General features: G+C 43.3%; 1 protein-coding gene across 1 annotated transcript in view; it reads right to left on the bottom strand.

Moving 5' to 3' along the window:
- PIK3AP1 (phosphoinositide-3-kinase adaptor protein 1) overlaps positions 1-14,159 on the bottom strand; it is a 126,999-nt gene extending 112,840 nt beyond the window's left edge. The window contains exons 1-2 of the mRNA XM_007940051.1: positions 13,839-14,159; positions 1,680-2,100 (exon numbers count right to left, since the gene is read on the bottom strand). Coding sequence (XP_007938242.1) covers positions 1,680-2,100; positions 13,839-14,159 — 742 coding nt within the window. The remainder of the gene's footprint in view (positions 1-1,679; positions 2,101-13,838) is intronic.
- Positions 14,160-22,840: the final 8,681 nt, after the last annotated feature.

The following is a 22,840-nucleotide window of genomic DNA, read 5'->3' as shown; positions in this document are numbered from 1 at the left end:
GCACATAACAACAACAACAACAACACATGGAGCTCATAATTTTCCAGGCTTCTGTGTTGACATCAGGTATACAAGATCTCAGATGCAAGAAAATAAAAGCATAGCTTACTCAGCCCACAGTGAGGCAAAAATAGGAAACAAAAAGAGGAAGAAAAGCAATAACATGCATCCATCACAAAACATGTCTTCCATTACTGTTAATCATGGTGAACATCACACTTCCTGAGGCCACTGAAGTCATCCGCCCTGGCAGAAAGGATCAGAATTTTCCCATTTTAAAAGGAGAAACAAGGCAAAAGACGGAAGCGAGGCTGGTGGGAAGTAGAGAAGGGGGTGTTTCCGTATTAACATATTACACTAGGTTGAATAATATCCCTCGAAAACTGATGTCCTTCCCAGAATCAGAATGCAACCTTATCTGGAAATAGGGTCTTTGTGGATGTAATTAGCTAAGGTGATGTCACAGTGGATTAGGTCCTAAATCAATGTGACTAGCATCCTTATAAGAAGAGAAGACACAGAAATACAGGGGAGAAGGCCACGTAAAGAAAGAGGTAAAAATTGGAGTGATGAATCTACAAGTCAGAGACACCAAGGACTGCCAGCAACCTCTAGAAGCTGGAAGAGGCAAGGAAAGATTCTTCAGCTAGAGACTTCAGAAAAAGCATGTCCCTATTGAGACAGTGATTTGTACTTCTGGCCTCCAGAAGTGTGAGAGAATACATTTCTGTTGTTTTAAGTCAGCGAGTTTGTGGTACTTTGTTACAGCAGCCCTAGGGAACTAATACACATTGTGGTAGTTAAATTTGTATGTCAACTTGGCTGGGCCTGGTTGAGTGACTGGACAGCTGGTGGTAGTTATTCCCCATGATGAGACTGGCAATCAAGTCCATGGTGGGATTTACCACAAGCAGCTGAGTAGCTGCCTTTGGGATGTGGTCTGCTTCCTGTATATAAGGAGAAGCCTTGAGGGATAGTCTCTAGCTTATGGCACACTTGGACCCTGCATGTAGCTGTATTGTTGTTCAGCAGCCTGCCATGCTCTGCCGACCTGGGACTTACAATGGACTTGAATTAATGGCCTGCCGTGTAGTTTAGTCACATTGGGACTGTGCCTTTTTATTTGTCAGCCTTGGGCTTGGCAGCCTCAGCAGCCAGCAGCTGTCTGAGTGAAGAGATGCCTCCAGCTTCAGTGGGCCAGGAGCAAGAGGCAGAGCTGAAGCCCAAGGTCGAGGGGCTTTCACACAGCCCCTAGAGCCTGGCACTTTGAACTTGGACTTACAGCCTCCTGAACTGTAAGAGAATAACCTGTTTGTTAAGGCCATCCCATTTGTGGTATATTCCTATCAGAACACCACTAGGTAACCAGAACACACATATTACCCAAAAGTGATGCCTTTTCAACAAAAATGTTAAGGTCAAGTGCTGATGCAATGGAAGGAGTACGCAAGCAGAAGGCTTGGCAGTCTTGCTCCTCACAACCCCAGCAACCCAACTCAGAGCCTCCCAACTGCACTACTCTCTTTTTAACTTCTGCCAAAAAAAAAGGGGGGAAAGGGATTTCATTGTTCCTATGTCTTTCCATGATGTAGACAATTCTGGAAAGAAGGCTTTTGCCCTAGCACACAACCCAAAGGACAGTATCATCTTCCTCTCCAGCAGTCCAGTGAGACCCTTACCTTCAGAAACGGCCTTCTTCACGGCTGCCACGTAAATCTCAGGCTCATCATCACAAGTGAGCTCCTGCCAGTGGGCCCAGTCGGGAAAGAAGTCCAGGAACTCGTCGCTGTCCTGCACCCCGCAGAGCAGCCTCACCATGCGGTGGGGGGGCTGGAAGGCTCGCTGCAGCAGGGGCAGTGCGGCTGGCTGGTAGAAGTACTGCACCAGCTCTGCAGACAGCAGCACCACGATGCAGCGGGCACTAAGGAAGAGGCTCAAGTCCTGGGCGGAGAAAGAAGCCCCGGGGCTCAGTCTGTGAGTCAGCATCTTCTGGGTGCGGACCTGCCGACTTGACAAGAAGAGTTCCTGGAGGTACTGACACCAATCTGCGGCATCTGGACCATAGATGATGAGGATGTCGCATCCTCCAAGCACTCCTGAGAGATAATGAAGTACAGAGGCATGTCAACACACCTTCCCCTTTTAGGGCTTCCCATGACCCCCAGCACATACCATCCAGATGAGGGGCCTGGCTCCCACGGTCTTTCACAGACTACCTCCAGCATATTTGCCTAGGCTCTTCCCTCACTTAAAGTCTGTGTTCCAACCACACCAGACTCTCCATCTTTGCTGAAGAAGTCCATGCTGTCTCAGATCTTTGTACAAGCTGTTACTTCTGTCTGGCATGTTCTTCCCTCCACAGCTTATGCAGAATAGGATAACAACAATAATAGCAGCTAGAACTCTTCCAAGCACATTGCCTAGCTCATTTAATCCTCATAGCAACCCTATAAGGGAGATACTACTATTAGTCCCATTTTACAGATGAAAAAACTGAGGCAGGTTCATTTGCCATAAAATGAGAAGAAATGGATGCTACCATCAGGGGCAGAACGAGGGTAACGAGCACCCAGAGGAAATCTCTAAATTGTGCACCCCCACCAATTTCAAGATGAATAGACGTGGTGATATGTCAGCAGAAATGCCCTCCTCACTCTTAGGGAGAGTTACACTCGGGATTTCATTCAATAACTTGTCTGTTGTCCCTTTGGACTCATGCCTGGGGGCAAGGGCCCCTCTCTGCACCCCCTTACTATGCTTCACCCACCATTATTGACCATTTCATCAAAGATTCTATAGAATAATTCTAATCAAAAGGGGGAAAATTCAAAACAGAATTTCAAAATCTCATAGAATCCAGACTTTCTGGAGCCAAGGGAGTTAGATGAACCCCTGAAATTATTACCCTGAGATAATCTTTAAACCTTAAACCAAAAATATCCCCTGAAGTTTTCTTTAAATCAAACAGTTTAGCTTAACTAGTGAAGAATGTCTGCTTCAAACATGTGCTCTTTTAAAAACTGTATGGGATCAAGTTGGTAACAGCATCTTGAAAGTTTAGATGCTAACTTAGGGGCAGTGAGTCTATGTTAATGGCAGAGGAACAATTTGGAAAAGGAGAGTGAGAATGGTTGCACAACGTGCAGAACGTAATTAGTGTCAGTGAACTGTACACGTAGAAATTGTTGCATTGGTTCTGCTGTGTACATTCTCAAAAACAAACAAACAAACAAATAAAACAGAATGGAGGCAGGTCAGTAACTTGCCCAAAGTTCACAGTGGCAGAGTCAGAATCTGAAGTCAGACAGTTTGACCTTTCACCACCTGGCTCTTTCCCAAATATAATGGTTATGAGCAAGGTCTAGAATCAGATGTATTAGCTCTATAACTTGGGGCAAGTTACTTAAATCTTCTAAACCTCAGGTTGTTCACCTGTAAATAGAAATGTAATGGCAATTCTTTTCAGTGTTTCATGAGAATTAAGCCAGATATTTCATTTAAAGTGCTAAACCTAGTGCTTGGCATGTAGTACACCCTCAGTAATTGGTAGCTGGTGTGAATACCCTCAGATTAATATAAATCATGTGTTAATGTAAATGGTAACTGTGGTAGAATTAATGCTTTGGCCTATACAATATTGTTTATAAGGTATTTCTCACCACACTTGGTCCACAACATACGTTTTCTTCTTCCTCTCATAAAGCACAAAAGTCGGAAACAGAATGAAAGACTCAGGGTAGCACTGAGTCAGAAGGGAGTATGTAGGGATCACTTGGCCCAAACTCCTCATTTACAAACAAAAGAAACACCATCTGAGAAGATTAAGGGACTTGCTTACATTCACACTCAGCAGATTAGCAGTCCAGCCAGGACTGAAACTCAAATTGTGCCCCAATTCCCACATAGTTCTCTCTGCAATCTACTTGCTGCCTCCCAGCATGAACTCTGTCAAGAATCTTATAAATAATTATCTTCCAATCATCAAAGTTTAAAGAAGTCTGGCTCTTACGGAAACAGTTACCACTGTCCTCATCTTGCCACTAATTCAACAAACTATTCTAAATGATTTGGAAGAATGAACTCAGAGAAGTTTCCATGCAGCAGCACACAGGAATTATTCTTCTACTCAGAGAAGAAAGTTGGTTAAATTTTGTGAAGCTTGGGAACCATGGAAAGTTGTGGATTGTGGCCACCATTAAACAGGAGCCCTGGACCATGTTTCATTCCTGAATGGTTCCCAGGGAAAAGATGAGAGGCAGGACTGGGACAAGACCTGGAGGTACCAAGTTCTGAAAAGATCACAGAAGGAATCCTTTTTCCTGCCCTCACCCTCCGCTATAGTTGAAATCAAAAACAACATATGAACTATGAAACGGAAGTAAGGAAACCCAATATAGTTCTACCTTCTCCTAGGACATTACTAAATTTTCTTAACTAGTAAATACAGTGGGAGCTCTGGTGGTATAATGCCTAAGGCACTTGACTGCTAACCAGAAGGTTGGTGGTTCAAACCCACCAGCCACTCCTCAGAAGGAAGATGGGGCAATCTACATCCGTAGTGATACTTCCTTGGAAACCCGAGGGGTCTCTATGAGTCAGAGACGACTTGATGTGCATAACAACAACAGCAAATATAGTGGGTTGAATTGGGCCCCCAAAAGATATGCCCACCCAGTATGTCAGAATGTGATCTTATTTGGAGGAAGAGTCTTTGCTGATATGATTAAGGTATGGATTAAGAGATAAGATCATGCTGGTTTAGGTTGTTGTTGTTGTTGTTATGTGCCATCGAGTCGGACCTGACTCATAGCGACCCCTCCTTGGGTTTCTGAGGCAGTATCACTACAGGAGTAGATTGCCCCATCTTCCTTCCGAGGAGTGGCTGGTGGGTTTGAACTGCCAGCCTTCTGGTTAGCAGTCAAATGACTTAGCCACTATGCTACCAGAGCTGTGAACTCTAAATCCAATGATGAGTGTCCTTAAGAAACAGAAAAGGAGAAGACACCAAGACACAGAGAGAAGAAAGTCATGTGAAGACAACGACAGAGATTAAAGTTAGGTAGTCACAAGCCAAGGAGCACCAAGGGTGGCCAGAAGCTACCAGAAGTTAGGAGTGAGGCATGGGACAGATTCTTCCTCAGGGCCTCCAGAGGGAACCAACCCTGTTAGCACCTTGCTTTTGGACTTCTGGTCTGCAGAATTGTTAGAGAGTAAAATTCTATTGTTTTAAGATGCCAAATTTGTGGCAATTTGTTACAGCAGTCCTGGAAAAATAATACAGCAAATAATAAAACAAACACTTGGAGCTTCATTCTTGGGGCCCCTGGTTTGGTGGAGCCCTAATCCAGAGCTAAAACAAAACTCAACAGAGCTTATAGCAAGAGCAAGATGGTCAGCCTAGGAGTAGTTCTAAAGGTAAGGTAGGTACATTTTCAAGGAAGTCAGTATTAGCACTGCTGGTGAGAATGTAAAATGGTACAACCATGGTGGAAAATGGTATGATGCTTTCTTAAAAGTTGGAAATAAAAATACCACTTGGTCCAGCAATCCCATTATTAGGTATATATCCTAAAGAAGTGAGAACCAGGACACAAAAACACATATGCACACCCACATTCATCACAGCACTATTCACAATAGCGAAGAGATGGAAACCACCTAGGTGTGCATCAACAGATGAATAACCAAACTATGCAATGGAATACAATGAACACTAAAGAATAATGAAGCATCTGTGAAACACTTCATAATGTGGATGAACTTGAGGGACATTATGCTGAATGAAATAAGTCAATCACAGAAGTACAAATATCGTATGAGTCCCCTAGTCAAGAAAAGGTCTACATATGGAAGGAAATTTCTGTTGTTAGTTACAGGGATGGGTGAGGAGGAGGGGGAAAATTGCTAGATAGGTAAGAGATACATATTGATTTGAATGAAGAAAAAGGCAATATACCAAAGCAAGTGACTAGCACAATAACACCAACGAAAAGAAATACAGAGAGGTGCACAAGAGGTACAGACAAAAAAGGTAAACATTTTTACATCTACAATACTGCATTATCAGTAATAACAAACATTGATCTATAGTTTCACAGGCTAAATTATCAGGTATGAGTAGGAAAAAGGGAAAATACCCATCCTCATATATGTTTGGCAGATGATAGTTCTACATACATATTTGTACGTGCTATAAGAATGTCCATATATATAATAGAGCTAATGGGTCAAAGTTATGATAACTTCTTTAAAAAAAAAAAAAAAAACACTCCAAATTCATTGACATCGAGTCGTATCTGACTCACAGCAACCCCTCCTTGGGTTCCCAAGGTGGTATCACTACAGGAGTAGATTGCCCAACCTTCTTTCCGAGGAGTGGCTGGTGGGTTTGAATCACCAGCCTTCTGGTTAGCAGTCAAGTGCCTTAGGCACTATGCCACCAAAGCTTAGCCACAGCCAAACACCTTGAGGGAGTGAATCACTGGGCCCGTAGGCTTGAGACCATATTCACAAAGAACATCAAGCTCAACTGGCATAATATACTACACAAAAACATTATTCTACGTCCTACTTTGGTGAGTAGCAACTTTGGGGTCTTAAAAGCTTGCAAGTGGCCATCTAAGATGCAACAATTGGTCTCTCTTTGTTCAGAGCAAAGAAGAATGAAGAAAATCGAAGACATATGGAAACAATTAGTCCAAGGGACTAGTGGACCATGCAAACCTCAGCCTACATGACCCTGAGACCAGAAGAACTAGATGACGCCCAGCTACCACTGTCAACCACCGGAAAGGGATCAGAATAGGAGATCCTGGATAGAGTGGGAGAAAAATGTGGAACAAGTCAAAATCATAAAAAAGACTTATCGGTCTGATAGAGACTGGTAAAACCCCCCAAACTGGGGCCCCTAATCATCCTTTGGGCCTGGAACTGAACTCACTCCCGTAGCTTCCAGCCAAATGGTAGATAGGCCTACAAGGTGAACAATTACACCAGGTAGGTACACTCCTTAGAACAATCAACCATGGGAGATCAGCAGGGCAGCATTTACACAGGGAGATAGCTCAGAAGGCACGAATGCACAGAAAAGAAGGACACAGGGAAAAGGTAACCACAAGGAGGAACTGGGAAGAGAGCTGTTACGCTGTGGGGGACTGCAATCAATGTCATGAAGCACAATATGTATGAACTGTTCGAAAACAAATTTGCTCTCTAAACTTTCAGTCAATCACAGTAAAAAAAAAAAAAATAGTCAGTATTAGAAGGCAATATAGAACTGGAGAAAGACAGTCAGCAATTCATGACACTGCCATGGACATTTGTAATGTCAGAGAACACAATTCTGAGCATGCCCTGTCTCCTCGATTATGGGTAAAATCGTCCTGTTCTTGAAATGCTTATCCTAATACCATAGTTTATCAAGTTAAGAACAAAATTTTCATGTACCAATGTTGTAACCTTTCATAAAATATTATCTTTGCTGATTGGATTTTTTTCTACTTGGACATTATTTGTTGTACCTCAATAGAAAAATAATTTCAGGATTATAGGAGGCATAAAATTGCCATGCCTACATAACTATGGAGCTTGCACTGAGAAAAGTAGAGTTAAGGTATCAGAATATAGTCAGCTTCCTTCTGTCCCTCCTTCCTACATGGCTGGTTTATCTCAAGAGACAAATGTTCTTTTAAATGTGAAGTGTCATTGCAGAAGAGTGTTTATGAACATGATCCATGTAAATGTATAAGAGTTTAAATGCATTATAACATTAAGGATGCAGTGTTAGTGATACTGTGCTCAGAATTCAGTTAAAAGTACAAAAGTAAGAAACAGTAGCCACAAATACCCAAATATACCAGCACATATTGGCCAACCATCTGGAAAAATGAGCTAGAAGGATAATAAGATGTCAGAATGGGCTAACTATGATCGGATACATTAGTGGTAAAGAAACTGCAGGTAATGTCTTTCAAAAGAGTTGGCAAGAGATGGCAAAGAAGTGAAGAGGGAAGAAAATGATTTCCGAGAGCATATGAAGTACACTTAACAAGGGTCTTTGAGCACTGATTGACCCAGTAGAAAAGCAGTGACATCACACACTACCCTGGAGACCATGTGGCCATGAGCAATTGAGTCCACCTTTAAGAAAAGGAAGCAGTGGTCCACAAACAACATGACAAGCTCTATGGCCACTGAGGAACTAAGCACTCATTTCACCCTGGATGCTACCTCGCCATTTCCTGTTCCTCTATTTAAAGCACGTAACTATACCAGCTCTTCATTAAAAAGCCTGACTCATCAAGGACAACTTAAATTGATATCAGCTACATATCTTCGGCACTGGCCCAGTGCCAGTCACACTGCTAAGTGTCTCACGTGCATTCTCTCATTTAATCCTCAGAACAACCCTAAAAGTATATACTATTTTATAGACAGGGACATTCAGCAGCTGCCCACTATCACACTGAGTGCTGGAGCAGGGATTTGAACCAGTTCACCTGACTCCAAAGCTCATATTCTTAACTCTGTAAGCTAAACCTGATTTAAAAAGTCAAGGAAATGTAGAACATAATTTAGAAAATATCATTAAAATACATCTAGTGCCCTTGGTTTCTAATAGCATTCTCCTATAAAAGGAACCAGGAGCTCTGGTAGCATAGTGCCTAAGGCACTTGACTGCTAACCAGAAGGCTGGCGGTTCAAACCCACCAGCCACTTCTCAGAAGGAAGATGGGGCAATCTACTTCTGTAGTAATACTACCTCAGAAACTCAAAGAGGGGTCGCTATCAGTCGGGTCTGACTCAACGGCACATAACAACATAAAAGGAACCAGTGCTCCTTGAGGAGATGGCTGATTCTAGGACCTAAAAAAAGAAAAAAAAAAAAATGCCATTGAGTCCATTCCAACTCAAGGCCACCCCATGTATTACAGAGGAGAACTTCATAGGAAGTGGATCTCCGGAACTTTCTTCCGTGGTGGAGCTGGGTAAGTTCAAAACACCCATCTCTAGCTTACTAGTCAAGGACAAAGCGTTTTCATCAGCCAGGGACCTAGTTGTAGGAGCAGGGCAGAAAATATACACAAGCCTGGAACATCTTACAGTGCCAAAAAGTAAGGAAGTGCTCAAACAAAACCACAGTGATAGGGTAGGTCAAAGGAATGTAGGAACCAACTCAGAGCTCCCAACAGCCAAAGTCGAGACTATTTGAGCAGCAAAATACATTATTGGATTATATATAGCTCAAAGTATAAATATCCATGAGTGAATACTGATATAAAGAGATGATTAAATAAATAAATTGGAGAAAGGAGACAAATCTTTCATTCAGAAGAATTCCAAGTATTTATGCAGATAGTCCCAACTCCTTAAGTGTGGGCTATGTACAGGAGGTTCCTTCCAAAGAGTTCAGCATGGAAGGAGGGGGATACAGAATAAGTTCACAGTGAGAAACCTGGTAATCACTGCCTCAGCCAGGTAACCACGGTCAGTATCTGCAGTGAATAAGTTCACAGTGAGAGAAACCTGGTAACCGCTGCCTCAGCCAGGTAACATGGTCAGTATCTGCAGTGAATAAGTCATGCTGGTACCAAGTATCCTTGATATGATGAAAATGGCACTTCATCTCTAGGATGTTTCTCCAAAGACATAACCTTAACCTAAAACTGAGAAAAGCTAGGCAACTTAGGAACACACATCCGACCAGTACTTCTCAAACTTGTCATGGTCATCGAAAAATAAGGAAAATTTGAAAAAGTCACAGCCAAGAAGAATCTAAGGAAACATGACTACTAAATGTGACATAAGATCCCAGATGGCATCCAGGGACAGAGAAAGGACATTATGTAAAAACTAAGGAAATCTGAATAAAGTGTAGACTTCAGTTAATAATAACCTATCCTTAATTCTAAGAAATGCACCACGCTAATGTAAGATGTTAATTATAGGGGAAAATGCATGTGGAATATATGGGAAACTTTCTGTACTATCTTCGCAGTTTTTCTGTAAATTTAGAACTATTGTAAAATTAAAAGGTTATTAAAAATACAATTACATAAAAAACACTTAAGGGATTAGCCTCTTCTCTGTGGGGAAAAAAAAAAAAAAGTTATTCAAATGCCTCATTCCTGGAGTTCTGGTGTTACATTCAATTTCCTTGGAGCAAAAGTACTTGAAAAGGAAATGGGAAGTGTTGCAGGGTAGTTAATATCACAACCTATTTGGTCACCAAGCTGCAGTGTGACTTCAGAACCACATACAAATTTTGCCTCAGTGTAAACGTAGACAATGAAATCCACCATCTTCCTGAATTGTGCTGTACTGTTGAAACTGAAAGCTGGGGAAGTTATGAAAAAGTCCACCTCAACTCAAAGTTACTGGCATCAAGTCGGATCCGACTCAGCAACCCCTCCTTGGGTTCCCGAGGCGGTATCACTACAGAAGTAGATTGCCCAAGCTTCCTTCTGAGGAGTGGCTGGTGGGTAGTGGAAGTTAGAGTTCCTCCATTACGTGCCGAGGAACAGCATACAGCTAAATGCTTAGTCAGCAGCTTTCCTTGTTTGGAGGACGTCCCTTCCTTCAATAATAAATCCCTTCCTCTAGCCAGAAGTCATTCCTCCACATGTGAAAAATCACTTTTTCTTTTTTTATTTGGTTAGTTTATTAAGGGAAACTAAATACACAAACCAACAAGATGCCTGCAAATCCAAGCAGAATGAAGAAGGGTCTTCGTCGCTGTAGGGCTTAAAGAACAGGCTTGGCCTTGGAAGGAAGGGCAAAGGAATAGGTGACAGAAGAGGAAGGGGCTAGCTGGTGGCATCAGGGAGTGACAGTGATGGTACACAGTGACTGAAAGAAAGATTCTCTTGAAAAATTCCGGGTCCACCTCAGAACAGAACTGAGAAAGTGTTCCACGGAGCTTCTGCAGCCACCCCCCCAGACCATTTATTTAGTCTGCAGCGACTCTGGCACCCCGTTTACCTGTTCTGGGTCACTGTGATGGAGCTTGAAAACTGGTGATGGTTGCACATGGCTGTGAAACACTAAAAGCCACAAAACTGTACACTTTAAACAGGCGAATTGTATGGTAAGTGAATCCTATCTCAATAAAGCAGTTTTGAACAAGGAGTAGGGTTGCCTGGATGACTCCTGAGCCTACAGCATCTCAGTGAGAAGCACTGCTCTGGCCACTGTGACATGTTCCCATGGGTCCCTGTACCTCCAGACTTCAGGCATCCCCAGGGACCCCAGAGGCCCAACTCCCACACGCAGCACCTGGAGTGGTGTCTCAGCACAGAGGATGCTGCTAACAAGAGGATCTGACATTCTAACCAGTGCAGATGTCTACAGAAGCCACTAGAGCCCATAAATAGCCCTGGGATTGCCCGCTGAGCTAGGGACCTCATCCAAACAGAAGCACATCTCCTAGCCCCATTAGTCATGTCCACTGGATCAAGGTACAGGGGACACTGGACAAAGGTGGATATCTCTGCTTCTTCTGCCCCAAAGCCCTTCTGGTTTGCTGTTCCCTGGACTCAGCAGCCCCGGCCTGTTCCCAGCCATGGAAGGAAGTAGGAGCTTCACTGGTTCCTCCTCTGACCTTATCTCCTACTTCTTCTCCCTGCTCCTTCACTTGCTCTGGACACTCTGCTTGGAACACTCTTCCCCCACATATCTCTCTCCCTCCTTTCCTTCACATCTGTCCTCAAATGCTGCTTTCTCCATGAGGCGTCACCTGGCCACCTGATTTAAAATTGTAACCCCAATTTCCCTTACCCCTCTCTACTGTTTTGCCATAGCACAGATCAGACCATGCATTTTCTTTATTAAATGTACTGTCTGCCTTGTCCCACGACACTGTACACTGCACAGAAGCATGGCTTTTTGTTTACCAGTACCTAGAACAGTGTCTGGCAATAGTAGGCATGCAATAAATATTTGTCAGATGAATGAATTTCCTCTAAATAACTCTGCTTTGGCTTCCAAATGGAATGAGTGGACCATGAGCCTACAACAACAACAGCAACAACAAAAAACAGTTGCTTTTGAGCCAGTTCCCACTCATGGCAACTCCCTATGCATCAGAGTAGAACTGTGCTCCCCAGCGTTTTCAACGGTTGATTTTCCAGATCACCAACCAGGGCTTTCTGCCAAGTCTGAGTGGAATCAAACCTCCAACCTTTCAGTTAGCACTTTTTTGCACCACACAGGGACTCCCTACTATTACCAAAGACCAAACGAGTTGCCATTGAATCAATTCCAACTCATGACAACCCCAGGGACTTCTTATTCACAACACAATTTCTTCTAACCTCCAGAGCCCAGCTAGAGAGCCATGCATGGGCTCTCTTCCTGGCCCCCTTAAATAATGAGTGAGGTTACCAAATCTAATAGAACTGTCACCATTAGCCTTTTTATACCCATGCTTCCAAAGCACCAATTACCAGGCTCGAGTCAGGGGATCTGTTTTTGGTTTTTTAATTGTGATTTGGGTGAAAGGCTAGGCCTCAAAGGAGCTTTGAAGAGCTGGCTCTTCATTCTAGCATCTACTAGAAGATTCTATTTTATTTTTCAAGAGGCTTTTGCATCTTATTTTCACATGTTATCCCTACTAAAACATCATAAATTGGGCTAAACAGAAGTTCATTTTTCAAACAAAGTAACTCTATCTTCTCATCTAGTAATTACCTGTTTTCTTATCATTTTCCATCACAAGACCATAAACTCTTTGAGAGAAGGGACTAGGTGTGTCCTCATCACCACTGAGAATGAATTAGGTGCATAACATTCATTGAAATGAATAGTAAGTGTTCATTAAAAACTCATTGCTGGTAAGTCCACTCCAACTCAGTGAGACCCTATAGGACAGAGTAGAACTGCCTGGTATGATTTCCAAGGCTTTACAGCTTGGGCAGCAGCTGGTGGGTTCCGAACCACCGACCCTTCGATTGGCAGCTGAGCACTTTAACCACTGCAGGCCATGGATCCTTAAGTGCTCGTTGTTGTTGTTGTTGTTGTTATTTGCCATCGAGTCAGACCCTACTCACGACGACCCCTCCCCGAGGCAGTATCACTACGGAAGTAGATTGCCCAACCTTAGTACCTACAATTAGTGAGTATGTGACTTGCCAACTGTATGCTCCCATGGGCCACAGACAACCCAAGATTAACCAGAAAAAGTTCCTAGCACCTTTCAATGGGTACATTCTCCAGCGGCTTTAAACTCTCCCTATTCTCCCAAAGTTCTGCAAAGGACACAGGAAAGGTAAACCTAAACTGGGAATAGTGTTCCTAAGTTCCTAGCAAAATTCTAGGCGGAAAACACAAAGCCTCGGATGGGTAGAGGAAGATGGGTCTGGGAAGGTGGCCCAAGAGCTGCCTCTGTCTTCCCGGCACCGACCTAGGACTGTCTGAGCGCCCCCTATTGGTCTTATGCGGCCTTAAGCGAAGCCTTTCGCTGGCACAGGCAAGTTAGCTCTTGCCTTCTTTGAACTTGTCTCAGTTACACAGTTGGAGGCAAGGGAACGATTCAGAACCTCTGAGGGCCAGTGAAAAATAGGAAAAGAGACCCAGAAGGCAGGGGGCGAGGAGAGGTCAGGTCCAGGCTGAAGAGAATTGCGCGACAATCGAGGAGTGGAAAAGTTGAGGTGGGAAGTTTGCAACAGAAACAGAGAAAAGAACCGAGGAAAGGAACGCAAGATCGCCCCATAGGAGAAGCAAAATGCATTGAGAGAAGGGGCGCGCTCCAAGGAGGTGGGTGGGCGAAGAGAGCGGGAGAGAGGAGGTAGGAGAGCGCGGGCGGGAAGGATCTAGAGAGGCCCTGGCCCCTGCCGACCCACCTGAGGCTGCCATGCCGCGGGGGAGCAGCTCACATCCCCGGCTCGCGGCGTGCCCGGTGCCAGGTGCGGGAACCCGGCGGCGTCCCTGCGCGTGGGGCCGGAGTGGTGGCCCGGCTCCGCGCAGGACCAGCCGCCGCTCTGGCGCTTCCTCTCGCCGGGCAGCGAGGACTCGCCGCGAGGGCGTGTCCAAAGGGCCCGCCCCGCCTGCGGGGCTCGGCCCGCGGCACCTGCACCCGCAGCCGTTTGGGAAGGGAAGTGAGAGCCCCTCGCGGGCCCGGACTGCTGGCCCAGCTCCCCGCACGGCCCCGGGCTCCGCGCCATCAGTCGGCACCAGAGAGGAGCGGCTTCGCGCCACGTGCGCCCCGCTCCTTGGGAAACTAGGTAACTCTGATCAGCCACCAAAAGGCAGCGCGAAGTGGAGAGGGCGTTGGGAAAGGCGGTGGGGAAATGATTGGGCTACTCAGCCTTGGAGAGCTGGTGTGGGAGGGAGTGTGAGTGCCAGCTGGCCAAACCACCTCCCCAGCCCCTGGGGCTTTGTTCCTGGCTGCTGCCCTAGCAAGAAAGGGGAGGGGGCAGGAAGGGGAAGAGGAGGAAGGCTGCCCAGCTGCCGCTCAGATACACCGGGCCCTGGCTGCTTGACCGCTACCCTCGAGTAACCTCCAGGGACCTTCCTGCAATTCCTTGGACTTGAGTGCACATGAACGTTAATTTTAATCTGATTAATATATGATATAATTCTCATTGTTATTTATTGTGTATCTCTTTGCTGGGCCCGGTCTTAAATACCTTACGCACATTGTTGCATTGCACCTTATAGTAACTTTTTGAAGTAGTATCTACCCCTGTCTGCATGTTAGAGCTAAAGAAACAAGACCAGTATCTTGCTCAGAGTTCCACACAGTAAATCTTCTGGCCAGGTTCAATGACAGGCTTGGGTTCTGATTCCAGAGCTCAAGCTCTTGCTCAAGTGCAGTCGCCTGCCACCTGCTTGTCCTCCTGCCTTTGCCTGCTCCTCTAACTGCTCTGCACAGTGAGAGCCTTACTCACCTACACTGCTGCAACAAGGTCCTAACTAGTCTTTCTCTCTCCCCACCTGCTAGTCCGTTTTCTACACGACAGCTGATGATCTTTTAAAAGTACAAATCAGATCACGACCGTTTTCTGCAAAACAATAAGAAATCAAATGCCCACCATGCATGGTTTCCCATTGCAATAAACTCAGAATAAAACACAAATTCCAAAATATAGTCAAAAGTCCCTATATCACTGTGCCCTGGCCTCTGTCCATGACATCATCTTCTACGCTCTCCAACTCGTCCACTCTGTTCCAGCCACGGGAGACCCTCATTCTGTTTTTCAAACCTGTCCGTCTTTCTCCTGTCAGGGCCTTTGTACTTGCTGTCTCTCCTACCTAAAGCACGCTCTTCTGGTACTTTACCAGGAGAGCTCATCATGTACATCAGCTCAAATGTACTTCATCCATTCACTGGTTCAACCAACACTGAGCATCTACTCCATGTCAGGTGGAGTCCTCAACAACTTGAGTCCAAAGATGGACCCAGAAGGTAGGTATGAGGGAAAGACATGGGTTTAAATCTAGTGGAAACAAATGAAGTGCATGTAAAGATGGAAACATCAGGGATGAGGCCAAGCATTAGTTTCCTGTTGCTGCCATAACAGATCACCACAAACTTAGAGACTTAAGACAACACCTATTTATTATTTCACAGTTCCAAAGTTCAGGAGGCCAACAGGGTTCTCACTGGAATAAATAAAATTCATGTGTCAGCAGGGCTGTGTTCCTACCTGGAGACTAGAAGATAATTCCTTTCCTTGACTTTTTCAACTTTTAGAGGCCACTCACATTCCTTGGCTCATAGTCCCCTTTCCTCCATCTTCAAAGCCAACAATATAACATCTCCCCAACCCTGCTTCCTTTTGCTGCTAGAGTTTGCAGCTCTGGATTATGTTTTTTGCAGAATGAAGCCTGCCCCTCAGAAGGGCCTCTGCTCCACCCTCTTCTGGGCGGACTCTATAGTCAATCCCTCCAGCATTGGTCAGCTCATGATGGACTCTAGATAGTGTGAAGAACCTGAACTTGACTGCAGCCCTACAATCTGGTTTGCCTTGGCAAACAGGGTGTGTAAGAAAGATGGACACCTATTCCAAGGAACAGATTTCTTACATGTTCAAAAAGTTATTTCATAACGTAGGCTTGGGGACCAGAGCCTTTTGCCTGGTTATCAAGGCTTCACTTGCTAGGACAAAAGGTGGAGGTGAAAGAGCATGCCATACTGAAGGTAAATGCCACCTCCTATGGGTGCGTGTGCATGAATATTTTCTATACACACATACACACACATGCAATATTTAAATATATACAAATAACAATAATGGCAAATGTATTTAAGGTACTATACTCTCCTGTGTGTTTCACAGATATTAATTTATCTTGATTCTCTCAACTACCCATTTTACACATAAGGAAGTTATATAATTTTTGTCCAAGGGCACACAGCTAGTAAATGGCGGAACTGAATTTTGAGCCAAGACAGCCTGACTTTGGAGCCTGTGCTTCTTCCTGCTAGATTAAATGGTAAATGCTTGAAGCAGTCCCTGCTGTGATCTGAAGGGCTCCACAAGTCATCACTGGCCTGTGCTGATGTCACCTCCCACTGAGAGTGTTCAGGGCAATGGTGCAATGTCAACTATGAGCTCCACGTGCTCCATTAGGAGTACCTTATTCTCATGAAACGTGAACAGCAGGAAAAGGCCGTCCCCTGGCACTCTCCCACCATCCCCTGCTTCCTGTCCTCCTCGTCTGTGTCAGCCCCATGAAAGCAGAGCTGTGTCTCATTCAGCACAACATTTCAGTGCCTGCCAGAGTCTAGCACAAAGTAGGTGTTCAACAAACATTGTTGTTAGGTGCCATCAAGTCAATTTTTGACTCATAGCGACCCCATGTGACAGGGTAGAATTGCCCAATGGAGTGTTCTTGGCTGTAATCTTTATGGAAGGAGATGGCTAGGACTTTCCACTGTTGAACCACTGGATGGGTTCAAACTGCCAACATTTTGGTTAGCAACTGAGCTCTTAATTGTTGCACCACAAGGGTCATTACAGTAAGCATTGTTGTTGTTAGGTTCTGACTCCTAGTGACCCTGTGTACAGCAGAACGAAACACTGCCTGGTCCAGCACCATCCTCACAATTGTTGCCGTGTTTGAGCCTCTCGTCACAGCTGCTGTGTCGATCCGTCTTGTTGAGGGTCTTTCCCATTTTCACTGACCCTCTACTTTACTAAGCATGATACCCTTCTGCAGAGAATGGTCCCTTTTGACAACAAGACCAAAGTATGAGAGAATATGTCTGGCTTTTCTCGCTTCTAAGGAGCATTCCAGCTATAGTTTGTTCTCGTAGCAGTCCATGATACATTCAATATTCTTTGCCAACACCACAATTCAAATGCTTCAGGGTTGTTTTTTTTTTTTAAGATCTTCCTTGTTCATTGTCCACCTTTCACATGCATATGAGGCTATTGAAAATACCATGACTTGGGTCAGGCACACCTTAGTCTTCAAAGTAAAATCTTTGTTCTGTAACACTTTAAACAGGTGTTTTGAAGCAGATTTGCCCAGTGCAATACGTCCTTTGATTTCTTGACTGCCGCTTCCATGGATGTTGATTATGGATCCAAGAACAATTAAATCCTTGACCACTTCAATCTTTTGTCCATTTATCATGATGTTGTTTATTGGTCCAGTTGTGAGGATTTTTGCTTTCTTTATATTGAGCTGTAATCTATACTGAAGGTTGTAGCCTTTGAAATTTATCAGTAAATGCTTCATGTTTTCTTCATTTTAAGCAAGTAAGGTTATATTATCTGCATATCACAGGTTGTTAGTGAGTCTTCCTCCAAGCCTGATGCGACATTCTTCTTCATATAGTTCAACTTCTCAGATTATTTGTTCAGCATATAGATTGAATAAGTATGGTGAAAAGATACAACCCTGATGCACACCTTTGTTGATTTTAAAGCATGTAGTATCCCTTTGTTCTGTTTGAACAACTGCCTCCTGGTCTCTGTACAGGTTCCTCATGAGCACCATTAAATGTTCTGGAATTCCCATTCTTTGCAATATCTTTGCAAATCCAAATTCTTTGCAGTCCATGATTTGTTATGATCCACACAGTCAAATGCCTTTGCATAGGCAATAAAGCACAGGTAAACATCTTTCTGGTATTCTCTGCTTTCAGCCAATATCCGTCTGCCATCAGCAGTGATATCCCTCATTCCACATCCTCTTCAGATCTGGCTTGAATTTCTGGCTCTTCCCTGTCAATATACTGTTGCAACCATTTTTGGATTATCTTCAGTGAAATTTTACTCATGTGTGATATTAATGATATTGTTCTACAATTTCCACATTTTGTTAGATCACCTTTCTTTATAATGGGTGCAAATATGGATCTGGTCGGTTAGCCAGGTAACTGTCTTCTAAATTTCTTGGAAGCATTAGTTGTTTTAAAATCATCAAATCCATCTTACTCATTTTACAGACTGTTGTTATTGTTGTTGTTGTGTGCCGTCGAGTTGGTCCCGACTCATGGCGACCCCTCCTGGGGTTGCCGAGGTAGTATCACTACAGAAGTAGATTACCCAACCTTCCTTCTATGATAACAATATGGCAATCAAGTGACCTGCCCAAGGTCCTGAAACCTTCACATGAGAAGCTAGCTCTTTGCTGTGATCAGGCGATTCAGGAACATTCATCTGAACAGGGTGGAGTGTGTCAACACTGGACTATAAGGTGTATCCCAGAAGAGCAGGCAGAGTGGGGTATCATAGGTTGTGGCACAGAAAAAAAAGAGTTCCAGGGCACCTGGAGTCTGGTTTTGCCTTGGAAATACCCTGAATTTACGACTGATGCTGCCCTTTATGACTACTCAAGACAGCTTCAGCCCAACCCAATGTGGCATTAAATTAAATACCAACACAGGCAATACAGAGACATTTGTAGCTTTTCATAAACAAGTAGCTTTGCAGATAAAGCCTAGTTGTCTTGTAAAATAAAGACCTCCTTCCCTACTCACCAAAATGTCCATTCCCTATGAAGTTTCTGCCACATCCCAATATTCATTCTTCCCTGTTTTTTAGAAAAGAATCCCAATTTTATTTGGAGAGAGTAATGTGATCTGCTAAAGACTTCCTTCTCCAGACTCTCCTGCAACTTAGAGGAGGGCAAACCAAAACCAAACGCACTCCCATCGAGTTGATTCCTACTCATAGTGGCCCTCTTTGGGTTTCCAAGGCAGTAAATCTTTATGGAAATAGATTGCCCAGTCTTCCTTCTGAGGAGTGGCTGGTGGGTTTGAACTGCCAACCGTCTGGTTAGCAGTCAAATGCCTTAGGCACTATGCCACCAGAACCCTTTTAGAGGCAGGCGGTAAGACATAAATGTAAGTTGTTGGATGGACCATCAAAGAAAGTTCTTTATAGGAGTCTTAACCCTGTTGGCAGACATGCTATCTTTCTCCTTTTCTTTCAGTTCCTGCCTGGAATGTGAATGGATGACTAGAGATCCAATAGCCCTTCTTAGACAATGAGGTGGCCTTGTAGGTAGAAAGCACATACTAAAAACGATAGACAAAAAAAAATGAACAGAGCCAGATTCCCTACTGACCCTGGCATTTCCAAACAATTTCCATGTTTTCTACCTCTGGCTTCTTTTACACAAAGGAGAAATAAACACATCTTTATCTTATTTAAGCCACTATTACTTGGATTTTGCTATGGTGGCATAATGTCTAAGGCATTTAACTGCTAACCAGAAGGCTAGTCATTCAAACCCACCAACCACTCCTTGGAAGGAAGGTTGGGCAATCTACTTCTATAGAGATACCACCTCAGGAACCCAAGGAGGGGTCACTATTAGTTGCAATCAACTCCAAGGCAGTGATTTTGGTTTTTTTGGTATATGTAGCCAAACCTAATTATTTACTGATATGGGTATGGAAGGACATTTATTAAGCACTAACTGTAACCTTCATTACACATCCTTCTCTGAATCCATCATGGAATGAAGGATATAATTGCTGATGTCAGATGGATCTTGGTGAAAGCAGAGAATACAAGAAAGGTCTTTACTTGTGTTTTATTGACTATACAAGGACATTTGACTGTATGAATCATAACAAATTATGGATAACATTGCAAAGAATAGGGATTCCAGAACACTAATTGTGCCCATGCAGAATCTGTACATAGACTAAGAGACAGTCATTCAAACAGAACAAGAGGATACTGTGTGGTTTAAAATCAGGAAAGACGTTCATCAGGGTTTTATCCTTTTATCATACTTATTCAATCTATATGCTGAGCAAATAATCTAAGAAGCTGGACTATATGAAGAAGAATACAACATCAGGATTGATCAAAGACTACAGTCTTCAGTATGGATTATACCTCAATATAAAGAAAACAAAAATCCTCACAACTGGATCAATAAGCAACATCATGATAAATAGAGAAATATCAAAGTTGTAAAGGATATCATTTTCATTTTACTTAAATCCACAATCAATGCCCATAGAAGCAGAAGTCAAGAAATCAAATGACATATCTCTGTAAAAGATCTTTTTAAAGTGTCCAACAGCAAAGATGTCACTTTGAGGACTAAGGTGCACCTGGCCCAAGACATGGTATTTTCATTCACCTCATATGCAGGTGAAAGACTGAGGAAGAATTAATGCCTTTGAATTAGGGTATTGGTGAAGAATGTTGAACAAATCTATCTTGGAGAAAGCACAGCTAGAATGCTCCTTAGAAGGGAGGATGACTTCTCACATACTTCGGACGTGTTATCAGAAGGGATGAGTCCCTGAAGAAGGACATCATTCTTAGAGAAAAAGAGGAAGACCCTCAACAAGGTGGACTGACACAGTGGCTGCAACAATGAGCTCAAACCTAGCAACGGTTGTGAGGATGGTGCAGGACCAGGCAGTGTTTCATTCTGTTGTACCTAGGTCTGCCACAAGTTGGAACCAACTCAGCAATACCTAACAACACCTAAACCTCCCAGCTGCTCCATGGGAGAAAGATTTGGCAGTCTGCTTCCATAAAGATTACAACCTTGGAAACCAGTGGGCAGGTCTATTCTATCCTATAGGGTTGCTATGGGTCACAATCAATTCAACAGCAAGGGGTCTGTTTTTGGTTTTACTATAATCTACATACTTTCTTAGACTGTCTCAAATATCCTCACAATAATTCTGCATCATAGGTATTACTTCCACTTTATAGATAAAGAAACCAAAATTCAGAGGTGTTAGATATTTTTTCCAAGAAGTAGAAAGCAGTTCTGGTAGTGTACAGCCTAAGGCACTTGACTGCTAACCAGAAGGCTGGCAGATCAAACCCACCAGCCACTCCTCTGAAGGAAGGTTGGGCAATCTGCTTCCTTAGTAATACCTCCTCAGAAACCCAAGGAGGGGTCACTATGAGTCAGGTCCAACTCGATGGCACATGACAACAACAATAGAACTGAGATTCAAATTCAGGTCAGTCTGAGCCCAAAGTCCATAGTCTTTCTGACATATATATGTCTTCCAAAGAATTAATTTAAAAGTACTTCCTGAGAACACATGGGTGCTCTCAAGTGTGGGTCACCTTTGAAACCTCAGCACTTCAAGTCACATGCAGATGGCAGATGACTTCCTTCATGCATAAAAGCATGTCTTGCATACTTTCTCCTACTTCTGCCTTCTGAAGTGCTGAAGCAGAAAGTCTAAGCAGCTGTGACAAAACTTTGAGGACTTAGCCTTACAGAGTATTAGAGACTGGGGAAGGACATTGTCGTTGAGTTGATTTTGACTCATAGTGACCCCTGTGACAGGGTGGGACTGCCTGGCACGGTTTTCATGGCTGTTATCTCTGTGGAGCAGATTGCCACGTCTGTCTCCCATTGAGCCTCTGGGTGGGTTTGAGCTACCAATCTTTCAGTTAGCAGCTGAGCTCTCAACCATGGTGCCTCTAGGGCTCCTTGAAAAAGATCATAAGAGGTCAGTATTGAAACTGAGAGAAAGGCAAAGTGACTTTCCTAATGTCATACACTGAGTTGGAAGCAGAATCAGGACTAGAACCATGGTCCTGCTACCTAGTCCAGTGCTTTTTGCTAGATCTGACCACTTATTTATTTTGAGTCGGGTCCGACTCCATGACACATAACAACAACAATAAGTTCAAAAAGAAACTGCAGGAATTATGCTTTATCTTTGTGTTTCTTTTCTACTAGTAGTCTACCACTAGCTCCTAGAGGATTAAACTAACCTTGACTGTGAGATCAACCCCTTGGTCCTGATACATCATCCTTTTCACAGATTGCTGATTTTCTAATATTCTATTAAGGATTTCTGCACTGTTTTTCATAGCATTATTTTTGCGGGAGACACTAATTAATAATTTTCTTTTTTGCAATGTCTATTTGTGATTTTTTGGTGTCAACATTAATCTGGTGTCATGAAATGAATTTGGAAGTATTTCCTTCTCTTTTATTTTCAGTTAGAGAAATGTTGGTGTTATTTCTTTCTGAAACATTTGATAAAAATTATCCTATCCATGCTTAAATTTTTCTTTGTGGGAAGATTTTGCTAGCAATTTCAATCTCCTCAATATAGGAATATAGATATAGGTATAGATACATATTCCTCAATATAGACATAGGGCTATTCAGACCTTATATTTCATCTTGTGCCAGTTTTCATAAGTTGTATTTTTCAAATAATTTGGCTATTTTATCCATTTTTAAAAAATTTATTGACATGAAGTCATTAATAATATTTCCTTACTATCTTTTCAGTGTCTTTAGGATTTGTAATGATAACCACTCTTTTATTTCTCAAATTGCTAATTTGTGTTCTCTCTCTTTATTGGTCTAGACAGATATTTATCACATTTCTTTATCTTCCCAGAGAGCCATCTTTTTTTTTTTTTTTTTTTCCATT

This window comes from Orycteropus afer, unplaced genomic scaffold (assembly GCF_000298275.1).
Source record: "Orycteropus afer afer isolate SDZICR_OR568_19922 unplaced genomic scaffold, OryAfe1.0 scaffold00064, whole genome shotgun sequence".
Lineage (NCBI taxonomy): Eukaryota > Metazoa > Chordata > Mammalia > Tubulidentata > Orycteropodidae > Orycteropus > Orycteropus afer.
Note: the sequence above shows the minus strand (reverse complement) of the source record. Positions and strands in the feature narration are given on the sequence as shown.